General features: G+C 35.2%; 1 protein-coding gene across 1 annotated transcript in view; it reads right to left on the bottom strand.

Moving 5' to 3' along the window:
• Dach2 (dachshund family transcription factor 2) overlaps positions 1–25,626 on the bottom strand; it is a 525,789-nt gene extending 500,163 nt beyond the window's left edge. Inside the window, exon 1 of the mRNA XM_057760701.1 lies at positions 25,118–25,626. Within this exon, the coding sequence (XP_057616684.1) occupies positions 25,118–25,626 (509 nt within the window). The remainder of the gene's footprint in view (positions 1–25,117) is intronic.
• Between the last annotated feature and the right edge of the window lie 800 nt (positions 25,627–26,426).

Below are 26,426 nucleotides of genomic sequence, written 5' to 3'. Positions count from 1 at the left end.
GGATTGCCAAGGTCACAATTGTTGTCCCGACATATAATCAAAGTTTTGACAGGCATTTGCCACCTCTCTGAAAATATGCTCATATTATACAATGCTCAAAATGTGATTTCTATTCTTACCAACACAAAATATAATAGTTGATTGAAATTTTATGGTAATAATTCAAATATCCTTTCCTGGAGCCTGAATCCATGATGTTTTAATTTACAGATTTTTGGTTAATACATTGGTTAGCAAAGAATAAGAATTCCTGTTTTCACTGACAAGCTATTATTATTGGTAATTTAATTAATTTCTTTGAGCTTTGAGTCTATCCACTATAATAAGGGACTGGCAATACTTTACTTATTTTGGCGGGGGGTGGCGATTAAGACAGGGTTTCTCTGTGTATCTCTGGCTGTCCGGGAACTCATTCTGTAGACCATGCTGGCCTCGAACTTGCACATATTTGCTTGCCTCTGTCTCCCTGAGTGTTGGAATGAAAGGCATGCACCACTATTGTCTGGCAATACTTAACTTTTAATGTAGTTATAGGGATCAAAAGAAATAAAGAAAATTGCAATCATACTATCTGGATCACATATGATGAACAACATACACTTTATAGATTTTAATTTCATTATAATAGTAACTTGAATGCATACAGTTACACAGTATGGATGCATTTGATACATTGTGTTTTGACAATAATTGCTGGTATGATTAGAAGGTTACTGAACATTTATTTAGTGACCATACATAGAACATCTATAAAAGAAGCCTAGATATGCTCTAGAGTTAATAAATGTCACTCTAGATACTTTAATGGAGTTGGAGAAGTGAATAAACTTCTAAGGTCCTTATAGAAAAGACAGAAATTAATTGCTCAGTGAACTGGTATCAACTAAGGGAAAGATTCTAGAGAACACAGCATGTCCAAAGGCAAAGCATGTATAAGGAGAAGAATCAAACCCTTTAGCAAACTAAAAACCATGTTCTTCTTATGCTTCTGCCTCTTGACTAATTACCTAGAAATTACAGCCCTAGGTTAGACACTGTCCCGTCTCGTTAGGATTTTCTACCACCACACTGAATAAATAAATGGAAAAAAGGAAAGAAAAATCACAGAGCTGATAGGAGCACTAAAGAAAGGTATTGATTTTGCTTCCATACAGTCTGAAGAAACTGGAGTTGCCAACACAGGTAGGGTTTGCTAGAGGCATATAGCCCTTTTAGCCATAAGTCATTTATCCCGGTTGAACATATATCAAGTTTCAATATATGTACAGCAATTTGAAGTTTTTCAGAAGATCACACACTATTCCCAATCGGTAGATATGGAGAAAAAATAGGACAGTGAAACCTTGATCTTGTATATTTCATTTTCTTCTGAGTCATAAAAACCCCAGCATTGTAGCTTAGAATTGTAAGAAAGTAAGATCATAATTCTGGCTGTGATGAGACAACAAATACTAAACATTTCTGGGTTGTCTTCAATTCTCAGAGAATATATGCTTGCTGTGTAGAGGATGCCTCAAGCCCATTTGATAGGTAAACAGCTTAGTTTCTACAACTCTCATTCTATCCTTTGAATGAAGAAAAATACTGGTACTTTAGGTTCGAGTTTTTCCTCAATGTTTGTGATGATAGGCATAAAGTACTTAATTGTTCCATACGGTGGTTTAAAATCTGTTCTCATAATTATAGCATTCTATAAACATTCTCTAAGAACAGGACAGATGTGGAAAGCACTTGAGAGTGTGACTCCAACACAGGAGATTTGGGAACTCCCACAGCCAAGTAAAGCAGATATTCTTAAATTATTTATATAACTAGTAAAAAGCATTAATTTTACTATAAAAAGATAAACAGAAATTTGTTCCATTCCATGTACAAATGTCATGTGAAAAACTCATTAAAAGCCAGGGATTATAAAATCAAATACTCCTATTTGCAAATACTGAAATTATTCTTTGTTGACTCCTTCAATAACAAAGGAATGTATGTTTAACTTAGACTAAAAAAAATACAGCAATTTCCGTGAGCATAAACTCAGTTCCCCAAAATTGAAAGTATTAACAGGGGTTTAGTCATTTTCAGTATGTTTTGGTCATATAATACAGTAATGTTATGTTTTCGTTGGGAAAAATTTGACAGTTTCCAAAAGAAAAGGAGAGAGCAGTACAGTAAAATATCAGAACCCAAGGTTTAGATCCACAAATTAACTTAGACCTACTGAATGATGTACAATATTAAGACTATGTTCTACTAATTTAAAAATAAACAAATATGCAGGAATGCCAAATCATCGGGAAAACATTCAAAAACAGTCCAACTTAAAGTTTCAATAAATTAAAATTACTGGCTTCAATTGTCCAAACAAACAACTTAATCATTTTTTTCATCAAAAGCAGCTAAACTGCAGTTTTATGCCTTCTCTTAACAAGCAAAGACGGTTAATGAATGTGGAAATCCAGTAAGACCTGGTACACTACAATAGAAAGCAGGGGCTAGGAGTGATAAGTGATGAGGACAATGAATGCAGGGAAATAACCTAAACATTAAGTAGCACCAGAAGTCTGGGTTTGCGTCGGGGGGGGGGGGTATTATATTTGGGATAGATTACTTGAGCATTTGTCTTCAAATGGTTGAGAAAAATCTCTGCATTATATAGAGCAAATACTCTGAAGATGACTGAAAAACATTTAAAGCTCAGCATTGCAATTAATAAAAGACAAATATTATGATCTCTGTCTTATAAATCTAAATATAAGAAGGGTTTTTAGGATATTCTATATTACCTATGAAAAGTGTAATTATATAGCCATTATTTTTATATTGTTATAATAACCATATTCAATCACAAATTTTGGCATAGGTTATAAGAAATAATATTGCTTATTGTTATATCCACTTATAATTACTATTTAAAATAAATAATGTATATATTACATGGACTGATGTGTTAACAAATACATATGACTATCATGCAGAAAGTTCTTAGGTTTCATTTGTTTTGCTTGGATTTTGTTTGTTTGCAGCAGTGTCCTGCTATGTTATCCAGGCTGGCCTAGAACTCACTATATTGCCCAAATAAGCACCAAATTCATGGCAATCCTTCTGTCTCAGGCTTTCCAATGCTGAGATTGCAAGCATGCTTCATCATAACTAATGCTAGGAAGGCTTTACAATTATTTCCAGAGACGGACATAAAGAATCATAGTTAGATTTTTCTAAACTGAGGTTTATAAATAAATATTTAGTTGTCAAAGGAGAAGTATGCTCATTGTAGACTTGTATCCAGACTTTTGTCAAGATTTCAGGGGTAAAAAATTGTTGCTTTCATGTAAAGAAGAATCTGAAAACCTTAGTTTACATTATAATGGTGCTTTTCAATTCTTTGATGTTTGTAGATTATCCTACATGGATAGAAATCACAAGACAGCATCTTACTAGGTATGTTGTTAAAAATCCCTACTGATGATTTAAAGTTAATCTCAAAAAAGATGTCATCAAAAATTGAGAATTATTTTCTTTACTGCCGATAGAGCCAACAACATGTCAGGTATACAGAATGAATGTATTGTTTTCCCTTTTCTTTTACAGGAAATACACAGGTTCCTCCACTGCTTATTACTCTACATTCAGTGGTTGCACTGCCAGTTCCCATTCTCTGTTTTCTCTGTTTCCTGCATTTGTCCCTCTCTTGATTCAAAACCATCCCTTTAACACATCATTCCTAATTAGATGATTAGTGCTTGGAAGGGCAGGAGATAAGTCATTTGCATAATTTAATCATAAAAAGAAGTTAAAGATACAGATTTTGCTGTTCGTTTGTACAATTATCTTCTTCAGCCTGGGGGGCTGAGATATTAATGTGATTAAACAGTATTTCTGCAAACAGGCAACTGTGTGTCCTCTATTAAAGCAAGGCTGGAGGCAAATGAAAAATTAATTTTAGAAGACAATCAATTTTATTCTACATGACTGTAATAAATAACAGCCCATCTGCAGACAACTCATTAAGCCCTGGGAGGGTACATGTGTCACAAACTCTAAATGACACACAAGGCTGAATTTTCCACCAAAATAGAACTAGTAATAAATGGCCTACCAACTGCCATATCAGCCTAAGAAGTCAGCACAGAGGAATTTCTTAGAAACTGAAGTGTGTACAATGTCAGTCACAGTAACCCAGTTAATTGAGACCTCATTACAAAAGTTGCTAGAAACTGCTTCATCTTATCCTGAAATTTTCCCTCATTTGTTCTCAGAAAGTGTGTGTGTGTGCACATTTATTAATATGAACACCACTTCAGTAATGGCAAGGACTCACATTTGCAAAGCTATTTTATGTGCTAAGAACTTGATATACACTATCTCAATTAATGTTAGAAATCCTGGGAGTTCTCTGAATAACATTTTCCATATTCTTCAATGAAAACTAAAAGAGGATGAGAGTGTCCACATGACCTGAAAAATAATTACCTGGGCTTCCATTATTCAAGAGGAACTGTCAGTCAGAATCAGAATAACATACTCTTAAAGTAAAGCAATAAATCTTTCTAAAATAGAAGATTTCCCAAAGTAAATATATGCAATTATAAGAACTCACAGTTACACTGAGAAAACAAAATACAGAAAACATTTCTATTACTTACAATCACATACTATGTTTGGCACTGTGAGTGATTAAAAACACCACATCAGAATGTTTTCAAGAGGAGGAATTTACAAGATACTGCTACTTTGGGGAGCAAGAAACATAAACACCTACCTTAAAACTTAAACATTTGTGCGCGCACACACACACACACACACACGTGTATATGACAAACATCCTGCATTTCAGAGTTTAGAGAGATCACTGAATATGAGAGAATTACTCCTGCAGAGGTAATCTTTAGATAGCTATTTAAACATTGCTCTTTCAACAAGACCCTGAATGGGGTAATTATTCTTGGGAAGGAATCTCAACCTCATTGTTTTCTGATATCAATTTCCTTGAAAAGTTTATATTATATCATTGCACTTCCATTCAGTTTCTTTAATTTTATTTTTGAGATTATAATATAATCACATCATTTCCTCCTTCCCTTTCCTCTTTTCAAACCCTTTCATATGCCCCTTGCTCTTTGTCAAATTCATGGCTTTTTTTTATTAATAGCTGTTACATGCATACACACATACAAAACACAAACACACATGTCCCTAAATACATCCTACTCAGTCTGTGTAATTGTACTCATATGTATGTTTGAAGGGATGATCTTTTGTACTGGACAACCAGTTTGTGTGCTCTAAGAGTGTCCCTCACATTCTCAGCATCCCTTCGTTACCTGTAGTGCTTTGTGTAGAATCAAGCCTCCTAGGGTTTTCTGTATCCACTTTGGCATGTCTATTGGTGCCACCCTACCAATGATTCATGTTGAGGAAAATCTTCCCATCAGATTTGAAATATTAGAGATGTGTAAGTACGTGTTTCTCTACTTTACTTTTGTACAACAGATATTAGGGTTCAAGTATCTAAAATAGTCTATGATGTTTTAACTGCTCTTCCTGACTGAGATAGCCCGGCTTTTAGTGTGTACATATGTCCCTTTTCAGTGCTAAATAAAGAGGGGAAACGATTGTTTTAAATCAATCCAACAGAGCTAAAATAAAATTCTAACAATAGAACTGCATTTTTGCCTTTAAACAAGAGTCTTAATAGCAGATGTTACTACATCTGGCTTCCCTTGTTATTCTCCAGCTGCAGAAATTAAAACTCACTCAGAATCCGTTACAGAATCTAATGGGAGTTTGCAAATGCTGACCAAACCCTTCTTCCCAACTACTCTATTAGGATACCAGGTGATGGCTGGGTAAGCCACACCAGAGCAAATTTGTTTCCTAGGTAATTAGCAAGGAATTAAGATTGAGGTCACAAACTTCTTAGCTTTTTTCAGCAATGACTTCACATGAGAACCTGATTGAAAGCTTAACTGTTTCCTCATCATCAAACCTCCAAGGTCGCCGAACCCCTGAAAGTACACTACGAGTGCTTTTGAGAAGTAGTAACTAGAGCAAGGGCTTCTTAAGTAACTTCCATGCGAGGTTAATAATGCATCAGTCAGAAAACAGCAGGTGTTAAATATATATATTGATTTGGCTTCTGCCACTTTGAATGCATTATGAACTATCCATAGGTAAGGAATGGTGGCTACTTCATAGGTATGCACTGTGCTAGATTTGTATAGTATTTTGCTTAAAAAATAATGATATAATAAATGAAAGTATTAATTTACTCTTCATGAAGAGATGGCACACTAATAGATTCAATAAATACACACCACGGAACCAATAATATTCCTGATATAGAAACAATTTATAATAAAATTTGTTGTAGCTTCCATTGTCAGATAATATTAACATTACATAATGGAAGCCAAACACTATGTCAGTGACATAGAAAATGCTACATTTCAGAATATTCTACAAATACAGCTTATCTAAAGCATGGCACATTTGTGGCAAATTGTAGATTATTTGTTTCAATATCCAAACCTTTACGATGTAGTGAATATGGCTTGCTTTTAAAACTTTTCAATAAAGTTGAATTGCCAGACTTTTGAATTCCAAGAACTTGAAGAACTCAGCAAATAGGAGTAATGTTAACAAAACAATCCCTGATAGCACAACTATACATAGTAGAAATCTATAACAATAGATATTGACTCCTTTCTTAATTCTTAGCTATTCTAGAAAAATGTAAATGTAGACAATACTGAGCATCACACCTTTATTTGCACTTCTTGGCATCCTCTCCTCCAGGAATCCTGCCATCTTACTTCAGCCACTCAAGCCATGGGCATACCCTCAACACTAAAACTATCATGACTGCACCTGGTGTCTCTAGTTCTGTGGTCATTGCTGTCTGTATTTCACTCCTTTCCATATTCCAAGGCTGAAAACACTTTGAACTTTTCAATTTGCACTTCCATTCTTTCATTGTCTCTCATCTTGCTATCCAACAACTTACAATACATTCTCATTTGTTGTAATTATCTATTACAAAAATACTCAATTCTCTTGCCTCTTTTACTTTGTTATGAAACTGCCTTGATGACAAAATGACAGTTCTTATAAAATCTGATTAGCTAATGACTGCATCAGTATTCAGGCAGTTCTACGTGGTGAAATAAAAACACAAAACCTCATTGATCTTTTAAATTTATGACCACAAAGATCAATGGACATGTAATGATGCCTGCCTTTTTCAGTACTGTATTTACCCCGAAGGCTATTTCAAATTTTCCCTGTAAATCCTTCTTTTTATTACCTTCTTTCCACACCTCTTTTTTAATCCTTATTTTCAAATAATGAACTATTTCCACTTCACTAAAACAAACACAGTAATTTCCTTGAAGCCACAATAACTTACTAACTTAAATCTCTATCCACATTCCTAGCTTCCCCACGTATGAACATATACTTACTGATCTGGGTTCCACCTAGTGATAAAGTCTCTATTTGTTCCCACGTCCTACCCAATCTCTGACTATAGAATATCACCAGCAATACTCCCCACTTGCCTACCATATTATTTTGCGTTGGTTTATTTCTACTGGGTTATTATTATTAATAACAGCAAACGCTGTTATGTCTTCCAATGGAATAAAAAAGTCTTAAAAAGTTCTTGACCCGTTCGCTTCTATGCTTATCATCATGCACTTTCAGTCTGATTTTTTAAAATCACTCCTTCACTCCTGCCTTAAATGTATTGTCACTTGCTGAGATCTCTCTCTCTCTCTCTCTCTCTCTCTCTCTCTCTCTCTCTCTCTCTCACACACACACACACACACAAAACCACATCCCACTTGAACTCTATTCTCAACCTAGCCACCAGAGTGACAATTTAAAAACTTAAAATAAATAAATAAATAGATAGATAAAATAAAATAAAAACTTAAGTCTTATATCCTTTCTTAAAACCTGGCAACGTAATCCTCCCCCCATTATGTAAATTCCTGGTAAACGTTAAAGACCTCCAAATGCCTCAAAGGAACACGTGTAAGCAAACTCCATCATTACCATCACGTTCTCTTTCCCAGTTCTATTCCCTCACTCCACCTATAGCCATACTAGCATTCTCATGTTCTTCAAATACACTGGAAATGCTGCTGTTTTAGGTCTTCACATTTAGGGTCAAAATGTTTCCTCAGCCTTTGGCATTCATTCCCTGAAATTCTTTCATGCTAATACCCTTCCCCTTCAAGCCTGTAAACAAGTCTCACATTCCCAATATGAGCTACAAATCCATGTTACTTAAAATTTCAACTGACTCCAACCCCCTTTTCTGGTTCTGATTTTATCCATAGTACTTATTACCTTCTAACATGCAATGTAATCTGCTATCATGTGGTGCACTCCATTTGTTTATTTTTAAAACATGTACAAAAGGAAGAACGCCTAACAGAAGGGAGACCTCATACCTATTTGGTAAGGAAGGATGGGAAGAAAAGAGGAAGGGAGTGAAGGAGGGGAGAAAGAGGAAAGGGGTTCTGCTTTCATCTCTTTTTCTATGCAAAACACTAACCAAAAGCAACTTAGGCTTATATATCCAGGTTACAGTCTATCATTGATGAAATTCAGAGCAAGAACTGAAGCAGGAAATTGAATTCAAAACAATGGAAGTGTTCTGACGACTTGCTTAATACCTTTCTTATACAGCCCAGGTCTACCCGCCTAGGAATAGTACCACCTGCAGCAGAATGGGCCCTCCTACATCAATCTTCAGTCAAGACAGCTCCCCAAAGACAGGGACTTATCTAGGCAATACCTCAATCTAAGCTCCATCTAATATGACTCTATACCATGTCAAATTGAAAGACAGAGGTTACTAGGACAGAGAATAATCTTTGTATATTTGCATGTATTATATTTTCAGTAGGATTGAAACTTCTCTGAAGGCACTTACACATCACAGAATGACATTTAAACAGAAGAGATAATTGTTGTGACTCATAAATCCTTTTAATATTATGTTTTGATGAATTATTGAAAGTTCTGCACACTTTCTTGGCTATTGTTCCTTCCTATTTTAAATTTAGAATACTTTTTGTTGATTCTCCAAACTTTCTATGCATGCATAAGAAAATAAGTCTTGCCAGACATGGTGATGCATGGTTTTAATTCCAATACTTAGGAGACAGAGACAGGCTGATCTCTATGTATTCGAGACCACCACAATTTATATGGCAAATCCCAGGTCTACCCAGGCTACATAATGAGATTCTGTCTCAAGAAAGAGAGAGAGAAAGAAGGACAGAAGAGGGAGAAGGAGGAGGAGGAAAGGAAGAAGGAAGGAAGGAAGGAAGGAAGGAAGGAAGGAAGGAAGGAAGGAAGGAAGGAAGGAAGGAAGGCTCTCTATCCAAATGAGTTTTGTTACTCTATTTATAAAAACATAATTAAATGGTGTTGTTTCTGTAAGGGCAAGCACCTTAAAGATATTCTATTGAAGTTTTTGAGTAGTATTTCTCTTAGTTTATCTCCACTTGTCAGCACTACATATTTCATAAGTGCCTAACTACCTAGAATAATTCACAACTACCTAATCTTATTTGCTCAAGTCCATCATTGCAGGCAGCATAGAGAGTACACTGTACCATAGCAGGCACAGAAGAAGGTTTGGGTTCTCAAATTACCTCTCTTTACTAGACTGTGTGCCCTTAAGCAATTCATTTTACTTACTTACATTTCCATCTTCTAACCTAAATTTGAGATCAAATGATCTATTTCATAGAGTTATAGTGATGATAAGTGCAAATATGGAGCAGTTTTGTAGCCTATGAACTTCTGTATGGATATATTATTATTCCGTAGTAGCATTGAAAGCTTTATTACTGTCATGGATAATGCCGATTAGCATAGAGTGGGAGAAGTCTAAATGACTCAAAATGTTAACCAAACACACCATTTGTAAAGTGACCAGACATCTTGTTAGCTAAATTTTGCTAGTAATACCTCTCTAGTAATTTTAAACTGTCAGATATATTTCCAGACTAAAAGTGTGTTTTATATTAAAACTTTACTATTAAGGAAAGAAATGATTTAAAAAAGCAACCTTGATATTTTTACTTCAAGTTTTAATGCTATATAATCTTGAATGCAGTAATTCAAATTACTTTCTAAAATACAAACCTATTCACCATTAGATTCAATATAAATTTCACACATATACCGAAAACCAAATTTTAACCCTTTGTAGAAACTTCATACTAAACATTTGTTTCAAAAATGTACTATTGCTGGACTCCAGGAGTTCGACCCAGTGCTTAGCTGTGGATCTTTGTATCTGCTTTCATCAGTTGCTGGATGAAGGTTCTGTGATAACAATTAAGGTAGTCATCAATCTTATTTCTGGGGAAAGGGCAGTTAAGGTACCCTTTCCACTATTGCTTAGATTCTTATTTGGAGTCATCCTTGTGGGATTCCTGGGAATTTCTCTATTGCCTGGTTTCTCACTAATCCCCATCAGTCCTAGAGAGGAAGGAGCAATATTATGAGCAAAGGGGCCAAGACCATGATGGGGAAACCCACAGAAACAGCTGACCCGAGCAAGTGGGAGTTTACTGACCTCGAACTGACAGCTGGGAAACCAGCATAAGACTGAAGCGTCTAAATGTGGGTGACAGTTGTGTGGCTTGGGAAGTTTGTTGGGCCACTAGCAGTGCAACCAGTATTTATCCCTAGTGCATAAACTGGCTCTTTGGAGCCCATTCACTATGGAGGGATACCTTGCTCAGCCTTGATACAGGGGGAGGGCCTTGGTCCTGTCTCAAGACATGTGACAGACTTTGTTGACTCCCCATGGGAGGCTTCACTATCTCTATGGAGTGGATGGGGTGTGTGGTAAGGAAAAGGTGGACAAGCCAGAGGACAGGAGGGAAAGGGAACTGGGATTGGTATGTAAAATTAAATTGTTTTTAAAAATGTACTATTGCAAGCTATACTCAAGCTAATAGTAGCAAGATAACTTCTCAAAGATGCATTCATCAATATTATATAATTTCATTAAAGTAACATTTTCGACCATGTTAAGATGTCCTGCTATTGTCTTTTGTTTTTTGTTTGTTTGTTTGTGCTGTTTGCTTCTTTATGACAGGATCTCATTATGTAGACCTGGTTGGCCAGGAATTCTCCTTTGTAGCCCAAGTTGGTTTTGAACTCACAGAGATCTGTTTGCCTCTGCCTCCCTAACTCAGGATGAAAGGTGTGAGATAGCCACCACACATAGCACAAGTATAGGAGGCTTTAGTAACTGCGTTCATATCAATGTTCTATTCAGTCCTTTGCCACCATTTGGCTTCAGGTTTGATAATAATATTTAAATAATTTGCCACTAGCATTTTTAGATTCATTCACAGTTGATATTTTTATGCCTACACTTCTAGTACATTAACTTGCTTCAGCTCACCACTAGAATAAAATTACCACTTAAAAAGATATCCAGAGGCAGTATATAGTTAGGTATTAAAGCACATATTCAGTATGTGTAAGACCCTGGGACTGATCCCTAGCATGGGAGAGTCATTCAAAAATTCTGTGAAAAAGCCTCCACCAATACATTCTACACTGCCTACATCCTAGTTTATCCTATTTTTGCATGAGAGATATTGAATCAAGTTTTCTATGCACTTATTTTTTAATAGCTTAATTCCTTGCCCCATGCCCAAATAAAGCTATGACAGTAATAGCATGAAACAAAACAAATACAGTATGCCTCTCTTTAAGATCGTGAAACCAATTGGAATAAGAATGTTGCACTCTACTGCTTCTTTTTTGATATGTTTATATCAAATACTTATATATTTTTCTCACTAATATAAAAAAGACCTAAACAGAGGAGTTTCTTTATTATATTTACATTTTCAAACCAACAATATTCTTAGAAATTTTAGAAAAAAATCCAAAGAATGAAACAAAACGAAACCACCAAACTGAATGCACAGCAGAGCAGTCATTTGTTCAAAAGAACTGAAAAAAAAAATAGAACTGCAGACCATGACAGAGTGGTATTACAGAAACAAACAAACTTACAAAAAGAAGAATGCTCCTAAAATAATAATAAAAAAAAGTAAGTCCTTAATGTTGCAAGAGCAAATCCAAAACAACTACAAATGTGAGAGTGTAGCTATATCAAACAAACTTACAGTAATTAAACTCTGAAAGAGTTATTATTCTCTTCAGAGGTCACAATGTCAAAATAATTGCTCTTGCTGAGACGTGATCAACATCATGATCGTTTTGTTTCTTTCCTGAACTACAATTTGAGAATGAATTATTCCTTCCATAAAGTGGGAATACTTCCTAATACTCTGATTTGGAACTATAAGCATGAATTGTCCTTTAATCTGTAAGTCATAATTCCTCTGGTGGCTTCAAGTGTTTGTTTTATAAATAGAAGATTGTCATTTAGGGTCTGTAAGATCAAGGCATCATGTTAAAATTAACAACTGGCTCCATGAAATCTGTCAAATTTATGACATGCTACTAGCATATTATGAGTACTAACATAGCTCTTTCCACAGCCAAAATAAGAGTAATTTCAGAAAAAATATACTAAGTTAGTGATCCAATCCATATTTGTTAGCTGCGATACACATGCTGTAGTTGTTTAAGTAATTGTTTCTGGTCGACCATTGTCACACTACAGGACTTGTGGGGTTTTGTTATTTTAGCTGTGATACATATTCTGTATGTGTGTGTATATGTATATGTATATGTATATGTATATGTATATGTATATGTATATGTATATATATATATATAGAGAGAGAGAGAGAGAGATTAATACTTTGCATTGGTATGGTTCTTGGTTTATTGATACAAATTTAAGGTCAATTTTGTTATGTGTATATTTCTGCTCTTGATTAAGGCATTGTGTTTGTGCAGCTCATTTAAAAAATATAATGTATAATTTAAAACTACAGATAGTTAACAGATAGTCATCTATAGTGGTCAAGCTCGTAGTCATGTTACTTGGGTTTTCTAGATTACAAAGATATATTTCAGACGGATAGTTATTAAGACTAACAGAATATTGCATTTAAAATGTTTAAGAACTTGGGACTTTTCATAACAATGAGACTTATCTGCTCCTGGCAGCACCAATTACTTCAAAAGGAAAATGGGCATTGAAGAGGCTGCTTATGAAGTTTGTTAAACAATCCATTTGGACACAAAACTGCTATTGCCTGGACTGCTTGATGTCATGCTGTATAAACAGGACATGCAGGACCCACAGAAAAATGACTGCTGAACTTGCCTACAGGTGAGACAGTCCGTCAGGGTTCCTGCTTCATGAAAGAACTGTCACACATTTTGCAGGACACAGAAGAAAGCAACTGATGACCTTGCCAGTACAAGGCATAAGAGATGTTTAAATTTCCTGCTTCATGGAAATATCTGACAGATACTATGGGCCAGAAGGCTGAAGATGAGAGCCTACAATGTTACAGAAGAACTTCAGGTAACTGTCCAGGCAGCGAGATGTCTCTGTCAATTCTCAAGTTTTGGAAGTTGCTCATAATGCACTTCCTGTTAACTTAGGTAATATTATATCCTTCAAGAGTCTTTAATGGAGTTGAAGAATAGATAGTTATAGTTTTTCTTAGTTGTGATAAAAGATAAAGTAGATATAAATATTGTAACTATAATTTTTGCTTGATAACTGTTTTGCATATTTAATTTTACTATGTTAAATTTAAAATCTTTCTTTTTATTTAGACAGAAAAGGAAAGGTGATGTGAGGTTTCCCTCTAGATGCTATGAATACCATTGGTTAATAAAGAATCTTCTTTGGGCCTATTGAAGCACAGAATAGGGTAAAGTGGCAATTACAAGTAGATGGAAGAGAAGAGAGTAGGCAGAGTCAAGGATAAGACATGCAGCTGTTGCAGTAAACAGATGGCAGACATGGGATTGAACCTTATAGGTAGGCCACAACCATGTAGCAGTACACAGATTAATAGAAATGGGTTAATTTAAGATATAAGAGCTAGCCAATAAGAAGTGAAACTAATAGACCAAGCAGTGTTATAACAATATAGTTTCTCTGTGATTACTTTGAGTCTGGTCGGTCGGGAAATGAATGAGCAGTCTCTGCCTACATATACTTATGCCGTGTTTGAAATAGATATTTTTATACAAATAATGTAATTTTATTTTATTTTTTTTATTTTATTTATTTATTTATTTTTTGGTTTTTCGAGACAGGGTTTCTCTGTAGCTTTGGAGCCTGTCCTGGAACTCCCTTTGTAGACCAGGAAATATTTATTTATTATTTATTATATATACAATAGTCTATCTGTGTGTATGCCGAAGGCCAGAAGAGGGCACCAGACGTTATTGCAGATGGTTGTGAGTCACCATGTGGTTGCTGGGATTTGAACTCAGGACCTTTGGAAGAGCAGGCAATGCTCTTAACCACTGAGCCATCTCTCCAGCCCCAAATAATGTAATTTTAAACTGAATTCCACTTCCACACATTTCTGTACTATCACTGTACTTCATTAGTAAATATGCATAAAGTAAAAATAAAATTTAATAATATAATATGCATACTACATTGAAACAATTATATATTCTTGAAAATATTTTAAAATGGATAAATAATTATTGTTATTTTTCCACTTTTTGAGGTGTATTTATCATCATCCATTCTTTCCTATGTTAAAAGTTAGCTGAAAGTTAATTATTTAATAAGAAAATTCAACTTAGTTTATCTGTAAATAAAAAAAACAAGACTATCCATTTCATAAATAGCATTGCACCTGACTGAGAAGCCATTGATAAAGACACTGGGACTTGTTTTTACAGCATGTTCTGGCTTTTGGGACCCTAGTCTATATGGATGCACAGCTCCCTAGGCCTGGATGTAGGGGAGAGGGCCTTGGACTTCCCACAGGGCAGGGTTCCCTGCCCTCTCTCAAGCAGGGTGGGAGAGGGAGGAGGGGGTGTGGGGGAACGGGAAGGGATTGGGAGGAAGGAAGGAAGTGTAAATAATTGAATGGAAAAATAAAAAATAAATAAATAAACAGCCTTGCACATAATAGGTACTTACTAAATATATACTGAAATGAATAACCAAATTAACTTAATAGGAAAACATCATGTGCTATAGATGTTATGTGTTCAAACTTTGTGCTCTAATTAGCTTATAAACTGAAACCAAAAACTAGTGTACTATGCATAAACTGTACTATGCAGTAAACTTTTTCTATGAATGAACTTCCTTTATGTCTTCCTCAAATAAAAACCTAGCAAGTACTCATAAATTTTTCCACAAAATAAATTTAGAAGTTTAGTAGATTACAGGCTATTTTCAAAATGGCAAGCTTCCCATTAACATCAATGTGTGTAGTGTGTGTGTGTGTGTGTGTGTGTGTGTGTGTGTGTGTATACTGGGAATAAATGTGTTATCCAAAATTACTTATGTTTAAGGGTGAATGTCTTCTTAATAAACACAAAAACCTTTTATCACTTCAGATTAATTTTTGAAATGAATTCTTGCACAGGACAACATGCCAAAAAATAAAACTCTGAGCTAGAATATTGGACTGATTTAAAACTAATAACAGAAATAAAATGAAGCTTCTTCACATGGAAGCAAAACTTTCATCTATAATTACATATTTAATATCTCCCACTATTTTAGCTTGATCTCCTAGTATTATTCTAAAGAGTGCAAAACATCCTAGTGTTTACTAATATATACATGACTCAGATATGGCTATGAAAATTTGGGATTACTTGACAAGTGTTAGTACAAAACATTTATAATCTCAAATATTGTTTAAGTTAGTAACTACGATGAGAGATGATGTGATTATATACATGTGATAAATATAAAAGTGAGTACCTAATACATCCACAAAAATAGTAGCTCTTATATGCCTTGATATCATATGGTATATAATTCATAATTACTAAACACACAGCATAGTAAATCTGATCAATAACGCAGGATCAAAATGAATGAGAAAGCATTTCTGTCTCATTTATTTAAAACACAAAACTTAAATAATTAATTTTACAAATGCCTTCAATAAGTCAAAAAAGAGAGTCCTTGAAGTCTGACATATATCTTCAAATGAACTTTTAGATGACAACAACTGGGTAGAACTAAATTTCTTAATACTGAACTTAATGGAAATTGTATCAAAATCAAGTTTCCCTAATATTGATACTGTTATATAGAAGAAAGTTTCAGTGTTTGTATGTATATACTTTCATAAGGATAGTTGTCTAACATACATACAAAATAACAACTTATGGGTAGCCATGTTAAGCTTTCTTTTTTTTTTTTTTTTTATATTTTTGGTTGTGAGCCTAGCCTTTAACGGCTGAGCCATCTCTCCAGCCCCATGTTAAGCTTTCTTATGAATAATCTAATAGGGCATTAAACTCCACTATCTTTGACCCACAGTATAGCTCAGGGTAGAGTACTTGCCTAACAAGTATAAGGCTCTAGGGTCACTCTCCAGTAACACTGGGAAAAAAGAAAACAAACTGACTTATAATTCTTAGAATAGGGATTGTGTTGGCTTCATTTATATACCGTACTACTGAAGGCCAAAAAAAGATGATGATACAGTTTTACCTAATGACTGTGGAGTTGTTTTAATGATTTTATTTTATTACAACAGAGTATCACACAACTGATAGATAATATAAATAATGCATTAGTGGTATAATAATTTAAATTTCTCCAAATACTGTTTGTTATGACAATACTATGCTATTTAGACAAATGTGGGAAACAGAATTCTACCAAAATATCTGAAAGCTCTGAATCTGACATATTGCTGTAAGCTATAATGGTTATAACTGTTAATCCAATACACCTTTTATACAAACCCATAAACACATGAGTGGAAAAATAGCACAGATGTTCATCTCTAATGCAATTTCCATTCAATTTCCTAAGTGCGGTCCCTGTGTGCAAACTAGCTTAACGTTATGTTTAGCTTGCAAATTCTTTTAATAAATAATGAATGCAATAAAACTAGAAGATCAATGGCAAGCTGAGAAATCATATAAAAAAAGCCTTTTGTGTTCAGGCTGTTGCCCACTTCAAACTTTAATCCAGAGACAGATCAATATTACTTCTTTTTTTTTTCTTTTTAACCCACCACATAAATAGCACATAGACCAAATGTAACTTAAATGCTGTTACTAGCTAACAGTTGCCAGAAACCTGATAAGATCATTGGACACAGATGCAATTGAATGTTCAATACCTTAACATACACACTGCACTATATAGTAAGCAATAAACTGGTATAGAAATGGAAAAGGTCATATAGAAATAAAACCACTGTATGTCATTATTTTTGAAACTTTCCAGTGCTATATATTTTCCAGTAGTGCAATTAAAAACTTTTCAATAGAGTTTTCACTAATATATTAAATAATCATAATGGCCAAAAGAGTGCATAGATAGAAATAATTTCAAACTCAAGGTTCCTATGTAAAAAGAATTTTTAATTTTCAAAACTAATTGTAATTGATAGAATACATTATTCCTTTAATTAGGTAATGGGGAAGATACTTCATGTAAATTTGAGTTAGAATATTACTGAGACTTCAAATTAATTGGGGAAAATGAATCATGTTTCTTAGTATACTTGTGTTTCCATTAGAGAAGGAAAGATGGGATCTTGTCTTATCAAATCCTTTTAGACAAGCATTTGCTGTTTGAAAAGAGTCAAGTACCACATGCGCTGCACTAATGTACCAATCTAAAGAACTAAATAATTTTATGGCATTAGTCTTCTTCCATTTATTAATTCTTGCCTATTTAGAACATTAGAACACTTCCCCTGGGCTTTCAGTAAAAGAAAACATTAAGAAGTCATAATTTATATCAGAACATAATTCATGTCAAAGAATCTAATTCAGCGTATTAGGCTGATACCTTTGTATGTGTATTTATGAGAGTTTTACGGCATGATTACAAATGATTTTACACTGGACTTAAAATTTCAGGGTTATGTCTTACAACTGCACACGTCATGTAACTATATGTAGCAGTTATGTTAAGAGCAGAAATCAATTTAAATAATTTTGTATAAACAATAAATATGTATATGATTATATTTATTCCGCCAATGTGGATGTGATGTCTAATATATACAAAGTATTAGGATTAGTGATGTTTTATGATTAATATTACTGAAGTAAAAAAAATGATTCCTTAGGTTTTATTGTATGTAAAAAATTCAGTTACTCTTTAAATATGCTATATTCAATTTTATATAAAATAACTTATGTTGAACCTTGTATCCTCCGTCTTGGTATAATAATTTCACCAATTATAATATATAAGTTTAGCATTAAAAAAGAAAGAGATGAGACATCACGGTAAAGACATGCACAGGTTTTAAACAAAGTTTTAAGAACTGAGATAACTATTCTTAGTTCGGTTAAGTTCATAACTTTCTTTTCATACTTGACTATAGCACATAAGCCACATTTGAACCTCTGAAATCACTACCTGAAGATAAAGTTTTGGAAAGATTGATTATCTGAACCTTATCATTTCACATTGTTTCTTGATGTCCTAGTCAAATTAACAATACACTGGTGCTTAGAGAATGTTATAAATTTCTATAAAGAGAATCTCCTTCTAAAAACCTATTCATTATATATGCTGATGATGAAGTTCCAGGCATTGCACATGCTAGTCAGGTGACAGACCATCAAGCCACACCCCCAGCCTTAAATGTTGCTGTCTTAAAATATATATTCTTTGCAAAATTAAACAAATCAAAGATGGAATTTCCTTTGAAATTTTTTTCATTTTCAAATATCTGATACTAATTTAAAACTTGATCTCCTACAATATTGTCTCATCCGTGTTTCATGTCAGTTGACACTGTTATTTTTCTCTGAAAATCAATATAATGAGACAAGAGGTTAAATGTAAAAGGAAGGAAGTTATGATGTTTAATGAAGGGAAGTAACTTCAACATAATTATATGAAGGTCCTCTAGGTGTATGCATATGTTCTTCTCTAGTCTAAGATATTAAACTACAGAGGTCACACTTATGGTTAAAAATGTTTTATGGTTCACAAAAATCATAATATAAGTACATTATATATGCTAAGATGTAATAAAATTTTCTAAGGTTTTTTTCAGGCTCACAAAGTGAGGAAATGATTAATACACAATAAATAGACTGAAGGGGTTCCAAATCCCTTGGTAAAACTATATTGCAGCTGCATTAAGCCAACAAAAAGCTTATTAGTAAGGCTTTAAAAACTAACACCCTTCTATAATCAATTTGTATAGAGTATTATTCTAGTTACAATGAAATTTTCAATGTGTTCCAATAATGTATTACTAATTCTCGTTTTTTGTTTCATGATTAACTATTAATGGACCAGCATTATGAAGCATCTACCCTCTATTTAGGCTTCTAATATATTGTTTTGCCATTTTAAAAACGGTTAAAAAATAGTATAAAAATTAAAAATCCTTTTCAGAAAAATCTTATGACTGCTTTGATATTTTACTCTGATTTCTAAATAAAATAATATAAATGTAGTTGTTCTAGCAGAAAATGAAAAAAAGGGATGCCGCCACTTTAAAAGCTTCAATCTCTTTGACATTGCTGGCAGTGTATGGGAACATTAATGCATCTGTCATGATAACAAGCTAAGAATAACATCTAGACATCAAACCGAGCAGAGAATCCATCTGAAGTGATTCATTCAGATCTGTCTCATTGATTTATTAAACACAGGGCAACATCTGCAGCCTCACAGAGCCGCTTGGTGAAATTAATGCAAGATCAATTCAAATGGAAAAAAGTGTAAAAGAGATAAATCAAAACACAATTTGCATGCAGTCCCACAATCAGGCTTATTGGGTGCAAATGTTCAATTTCCCTTCCAAAGCAAATGTGTTTAAATGTTGTTTTATCTTTGTAGAATTGTGTGATCTGAAGTGACAGTGAAGAGTTTCGCAGGTTGAGCTGGTGAAACGGGAAAAAAAGAGGAAGAAAAAAAATGCTACTAGAGACCTTTTGAATATGCAACAAGAATATCATTAATACCTAATTGTTTTGCTTTTGGGATGACTTTTAGCCATAAACACAATATAGTCAATTTTAGATCAACTAGGTTGGTTTAAGCACATTTGAAATGCATAAAAGGGAAAATTCCAAATAGCATTTATCTTTGGAAACACTGGAGATATATTGCCAACTGAAAAGTATTGTGATTAGGGATCATCACAATTATACTCATCTACAAGAAGCATTTTTAAGGCATCCAAACAAAATAAGATTACTTAAAATAGCATTAAATAATTCAAACTTCATGACTTCTTCAAATAGCAGAAATTTTTTACATAAAAAGATATAAAAGACAATCACATTCTAATTACCTATTGACATTCATGTACTGTGTGTGCATTGAGAATGATATGACATATAAAACTCCAAATATGTACTACTCTATAACGTGCCTCACCTAAGATGTACATATGTGAGATAAACATGAACAGTCAGTCAGTAACTGGAGTACCTAGCTATTTTTTTTAAAAAAGTAGGAAGAAATGTACATTTAAAATGAAGATAAACATTAAAGTTTTATACATTGACATATGACTGCAATGCTATAATTGTAGTATTAACAGCATTCTCTTAATACAAGACTAAAGATTGCTGTTATGTGGCTGATTTTAAGAGACAATGACTACCTCATCTCCACTCTATGAAATAAGAGACATGCATTCATTACCCAGATTCATTTCTATGGCAAAATCTATGAAAATAGCTATAATACTAAGTACCAGCCCAGAAAAGTTACACAAGCTCTTTAAAAACTTGATGAAGCTGAATTTTATTGTCAATGCAAAACAGCAGTCAACTATGTTACTCTGTATGGATTGTGAACTCTAACAGATGCATCGAGATTTAATGCAAAGTCAAATTCGTTGAGTGCTTACAATAACCATCTTTCTAGTATTTGAAAATAGTTTAAATATCATAATTGCCATTAAATTCACACTAAGTTACTCCAACATCAAAAAACCCACGTGTTCTGTTTATATACTGTCAAGTAAAATCTAAGTGAACCATTGGGAATTTCAATTGTAAAGACAAATTTGTTTGAATAATGTCAAATAATGTCTCCAAATAATTAAGGTTTTCTTAATCATACACTCTTGTTTTTCACAATCATCTATTTAGCTATACTTGTGACTGAATAACAGTTAATTAATTGTTCCCCCAAATGAAACAAAATGCTCATACTGAAATCTGACAATGTTACTTTTATGTAGGCAAGTAGGGTAAAAGGAGATATCACTAGAATATATTGGTCTATTTGCATATTTAGTAAGAGCAATTTGTCATTCAGTATATGACTGCTTGTATACTAGGAAGAATGCAGTAAGAAAGATCCAGTACACAAAGAGTAGAGATTTTACACATAGGCTATCTGAATTTGCCATCTCTGCCATAAAAATTTCCAAGTTTTCTTGTAAAGCAATGAAACAAAAAATGTCTTCAACATCTTAAAAGAAGATATTTTTCCATAATTGGGGATCTTTGAATCATCATTTTCTCAATAATCGTCAAAATAATTTCTTCATTACTAAGTTTCAAGTAAAAGAACAGAAAGAGAAATGTTGTACAGCCCTTTTCAAAGGCATCATTGCAATGATAAAAAGCTCACCTTACCTAATAGAAAAATAAATGATCACGAGTTTTGTTGCACTATTCTCTAGCAGTTGAAGTGCACATAATTTCACAACTTCTTTTCTGAGAAGACAACTTTGAATGTTTCAACAACTGACTAAAACAAATGATACTAATAGAGTTCTTATCATGAGTACTATTAAAATGGTTATATATACATATAGATATTGATCACTCATGTTTCTTCAGTGTGGATTGCACTGAACCATATCAAAAAGCAACTTCAAGGCAATATATTAGAGTTTCTTTGAATAAGAAATTTGAAATGATCAATTTTATATGAGATAACATAGAGAAGAGTACAAATTAAAACATTCTAGTCAGGACACATACTCATCACCACATATTTGACAAAGAAGAAGTATGCTTATTATTTGGAAAAAAAACTGCCAAAAGTATCATTACAATAACAGGCCTTCGACAGTATCTTATGAAATTATATCCATCAGAATGAGTTTACACTCAACTGAATGCATACTTTTTCTCCTGTACTCTCCTCCCCCTCACCTTTAACTAGAAGAGGTAAGTCGTGGATCCTGAGGAAGAATCCTCTTTAGGCAAGTCTACATTGGGAACATCACTCATCTTCTTGGGTATGTTTATTTGATCTTCCCCTCCTTATGACAGAATTCTGCTCTTTTACTGCATTTCTTTTCTCTTAATGACCTTGTGTCTCACCCCCTTTATGCTATTATTCTGAACCTAGTACCTATTTATACCCCTTAGTTTTCTTTTTACTGAATTAAAGTCACAGAAATATTATAGACCTGAACACTAACTTCAGATTGCATTTACAGTCATGAAGCCTTTTTCATAAGCATCAAATTTTGCAAATTTATTAACACATTTATTAGGGTATTTGCATCAGTAAAATTTGCTCATGTTATTTTATCATTAATTAGATTCATTTCAGTAATTGTACTTTTTCTCTATCAAAAATTATAATATATGTGTTATATGTATTTCTGTCTGGTTGTTTTCCTCACCTTCTTTGTGTATTGTATACATAAAATATTTTTCATAATTTTCACAATTGTAGATTCTAATGCTTGCAAGACAATTATTCAAAACATATTATAAAATGTAATAGAATGAACAAAGCATTGTCACAAATTATTTCCTCATATTTAATACTTTCCTATAATTGTTTTATATAAAATCAAGTAAAACTGTTAGATATGAAAATTATAAGGAATAAATAAAGCTTAATAAGATGAAAACAGTAACCTAAAACATATTATAGCAGAGTCCCAAAACAGTATTAAATTACCTGTCTCAGAATACTAAGTAATTTATCATTTTTCTCTTTGGTATCTCTCAATTTAAGAAAAGTTATTATTCATGAAAACAATCAAAATCACAATAAAATGATAACCTGTTTACTTTTAGAGTGAAACCCATAAATATTTCTCAAAAATGAATGAAAGAATCAACTATTCACAAAGGAAAATAATAGCTGTATAAAGTTTTGCACTTTAGGAATGAACATTTGGGAGAGGGGAAGGGAGTCTAAGAAAAGGAAAAGAGGAAGCAGAGAGATGGTGAAGGAGAAAGATGAAAATGGCTTTTCCTGTCTGCAGTTATTTGTCATGAGTGTGTCTGAATATCCGTAAAGGAATCACATGGCTTCTACCAGAACTTCTAGTAGCTCACTGAGTTTGTATATTAGTAATATTCTTTGCAGTCAAAATAAAATTTTTCGATTTGCTATAAAATACTTCTATTTTTTAAACCATGAAGGTTTCACCCTTTGAGTTTTAAAGCCATTAAGAAAATGTTCATCTTTGGAGTGCTTCACCCTATACCTTATGGAAAGTTCACCTATAAGCCAGGTTTGTAAGCCTTACATGCGAATCAGGTAGGAGCTTCCATATGAACTGGTTTCTGTTAGGTTGCTTGCACATAGAAGAACGTTGCTCAAAAGAAAAAGAAAGGGTTCTCTTATAAGTTCTGTAGGACTGTTATTTATTGTACTAGTAAGCAACAGTTTGCCTATACATTGCCAGTACATTTCCGCTAAAGATAGCAATTTAGATTTTACAACTGACATGACAATGTAGTTGCAGTTTCAGTCCACAGACCCAGAAATGTAATCATTTAAAGTCATATTGAGACTAGACCTCAGCAGAAGTTCTTTATAAAATGATAAACTATGTTACTGCTTTACAGCAAACCTCTTTGCCCCCCTTTCCATCCATGAATTGTGATTTCTCCATTTGTATATTAATATCATATGTCAAATTACTACTGTCTTGAGAAATTGCTAGAGAAGAAATGGAATAAACATTGAGAAGCCTAAATTATATTTTTGAATGTCAAATTTCTCAAAGTAGTTTCCCCTAAGTGGCTTCGGAGTGCAAATGAACATTTAGTCTCCAATGTACTTCTAAACTGTGATATGGAGGGGATATACTTATGACCTGAGAAACTAGCTATTACTGGTTAAACAGTCCTCTCTTAGGAGAAATAGGATTCTTCCAACTGGTTTGTCTGCGGTGGAGGAGCTGGTAGATACTCTCAAAAAAAAAAAAAGCCTACTAACTTCAGCACCAAGCTTCTGCCTAGTCTTAGCCCCAGCTTTTCATGCCCCACATTAACCTCGGCAGGTGGCCCAAAAGGGAGGATTCCAGGAAAATGGCATCTGTCCTAGCCATTTTGTAAAAAATAAGACTCATCTACTTTTCCGAGCACCAGGGAGCTTTGCACAGCCGGCATGAGCATATGTCCTTACTAGAGGCACTTCTACAAGACAGCGCGTGGCACAGGCACACACACACACACACACACACACATGCGCGCTCACACACACACACCTCCACCATCACAGCACACGCATCCCATACACTTTCACAACAAACATACAGGATGGGGATCGAATCACCCTCTGGGATGGATTCTCGACTTCCGTTCCCCTGCAACCCCTAAACGCTGTTTTCTCAGTTGCCAGCTTAGGAGCCCAGGTTACAGCTCAGCTAGCCCCCAATCACAACCAGAACCACAACCCCAAGAAAGCCCTTAGTGTTCGTGTTCAGCAGAAAAACTGTCCGACCCGTATGGCCACAAAAGAGCAGGAAAAAACATCAAATAAAGAAAATAACTACCACAAGCAGTCAAAAAAGCCATGCAAGACATAAGCGAAAGGCTGTAAAGTTTCAGTGAAGGATTGCAGCTGAAGTTTGTGCGGGACTCTTTCAGACTGGAGTCCTACCACTGAGCGCAGTCTAGAAAGGACTGCCAACTAATGAGCCCTTCTAATCCTCTCTACCCCGCCGACAACAGTGCAAAGAAGCAGGACTTAGACTCTATAGACAAAGTTGGATGAGAGTGATAAGACATGCAGAAGAGAGTAAGAAGCGAGAGAGTCAAGAAATGATTGTCTCACCTGGCATTTGTGCAATCGGTGAACAAAGTTTCGAAGTCTTTTCTGGTGATGAGTTTGCAGCGGTTCACCCCTGGTTGAATGGCCCCCAGCCCACGAAGGATTCGAACTTGCTCCACGGTACACACCACAGGGGATATGTCCAGTCTCTTCAGTTTAGTGTACACCGTGTGCAACCCTCCCACCAGGTGCTTGAGGAAAAGATCAAAGACTTGCGGCAGGCAGATCAGTTCCTGGCCGTCCATCAGGAATGAAGCCACCTTCACTCCGTGCATGTCGACCATCCGGCACTCGTTACTGTTGGTGTTGCTGCTGCCACTGCTGCCACCACCAATCCCGCCACCCCCGACACTGCCACTGTGGTTATTGGCCATGAAACTGTTGATCAGATTAGGGGCTAGACGCGGGGGCTCCCCTGGAGACGAATACAGAGGTTCAGCGCGGAATAAACCCCCCGGGACGCCAGCGCTACTGGAAGTTGCAGAGATCACCGGAGGTGCAGAGACAGCCATGGTCACTCTGTCTGGAGCCTAGCTCTTAGGGCCCTGGCTTACTCGCCCTGACTCCTCTAGGTTCCCTCGCACTCACTCACTGACTCTCTATGTCTTTCTCAGGCACGTTCCCACTCTCAGAACAGTTTGTAAGTCAGAAGCAGACTAGCTGCGGCTCCAGCTCATCCACCACCCTACACACACAGTGAGCTGCCTCGACCCGCGGCGGCCCTAGAGCCCACCCCCACCACACCCCCTCCCGAGACTGGCAGCGACCCCCAGCCAATGGGCCCCACCCCCTCAGCGCCCGCGTGCGCCGAATGGCTGCCGCCAGCGAGGGGTGGAGACTCCCCAGCCAGCCCCTGCCTACCTGAGGCGGTGCGGGGCTTTCAGTAAATGGAAGTGGAGCACGAAAAGGGGGCGGTGTAGGACCTTCGCCAACCGCCTGGCCTTCTGAGCAGAGTCCGATTGTCATGCACAGGTCTCGGAGGAAACTAGGTTTCCAAGCTGTCTTCTCCGAAGTAGAGGATTAGTGGGGGGGGGGGGGTCACAAACGGGACTAGAGCGTGTCTCCTTCACCCCACACCTCCAGCCATCCCGCACCGAGTTTGGTGGAGGAAAGTGACTTAGCTCTAATTTCATGAGCACATTTCTCCCTAACTCAGCGGGGCGCAGAGGTGCCTCCACTGAACATCCAGGAGAAAGAGTTCAGTGAGTTCACAAGTGAACAACTCAGCCTTTCTCCTAGGCACCTCGCTCACTTGCTGTGATTTCGTCCTCCTCCGCCGCCCACAGGTCCGCTTCCCAGACTTCTCGAACTC

Source organism: Chionomys nivalis, chromosome X, assembly GCF_950005125.1.
Source record: "Chionomys nivalis chromosome X, mChiNiv1.1, whole genome shotgun sequence".
Taxonomy (NCBI): Eukaryota; Metazoa; Chordata; class Mammalia; order Rodentia; family Cricetidae; genus Chionomys; species Chionomys nivalis.
The sequence above is the reverse complement of the archived record's forward strand: the minus strand, read 5'-3'. Positions and strand labels throughout refer to the sequence as shown.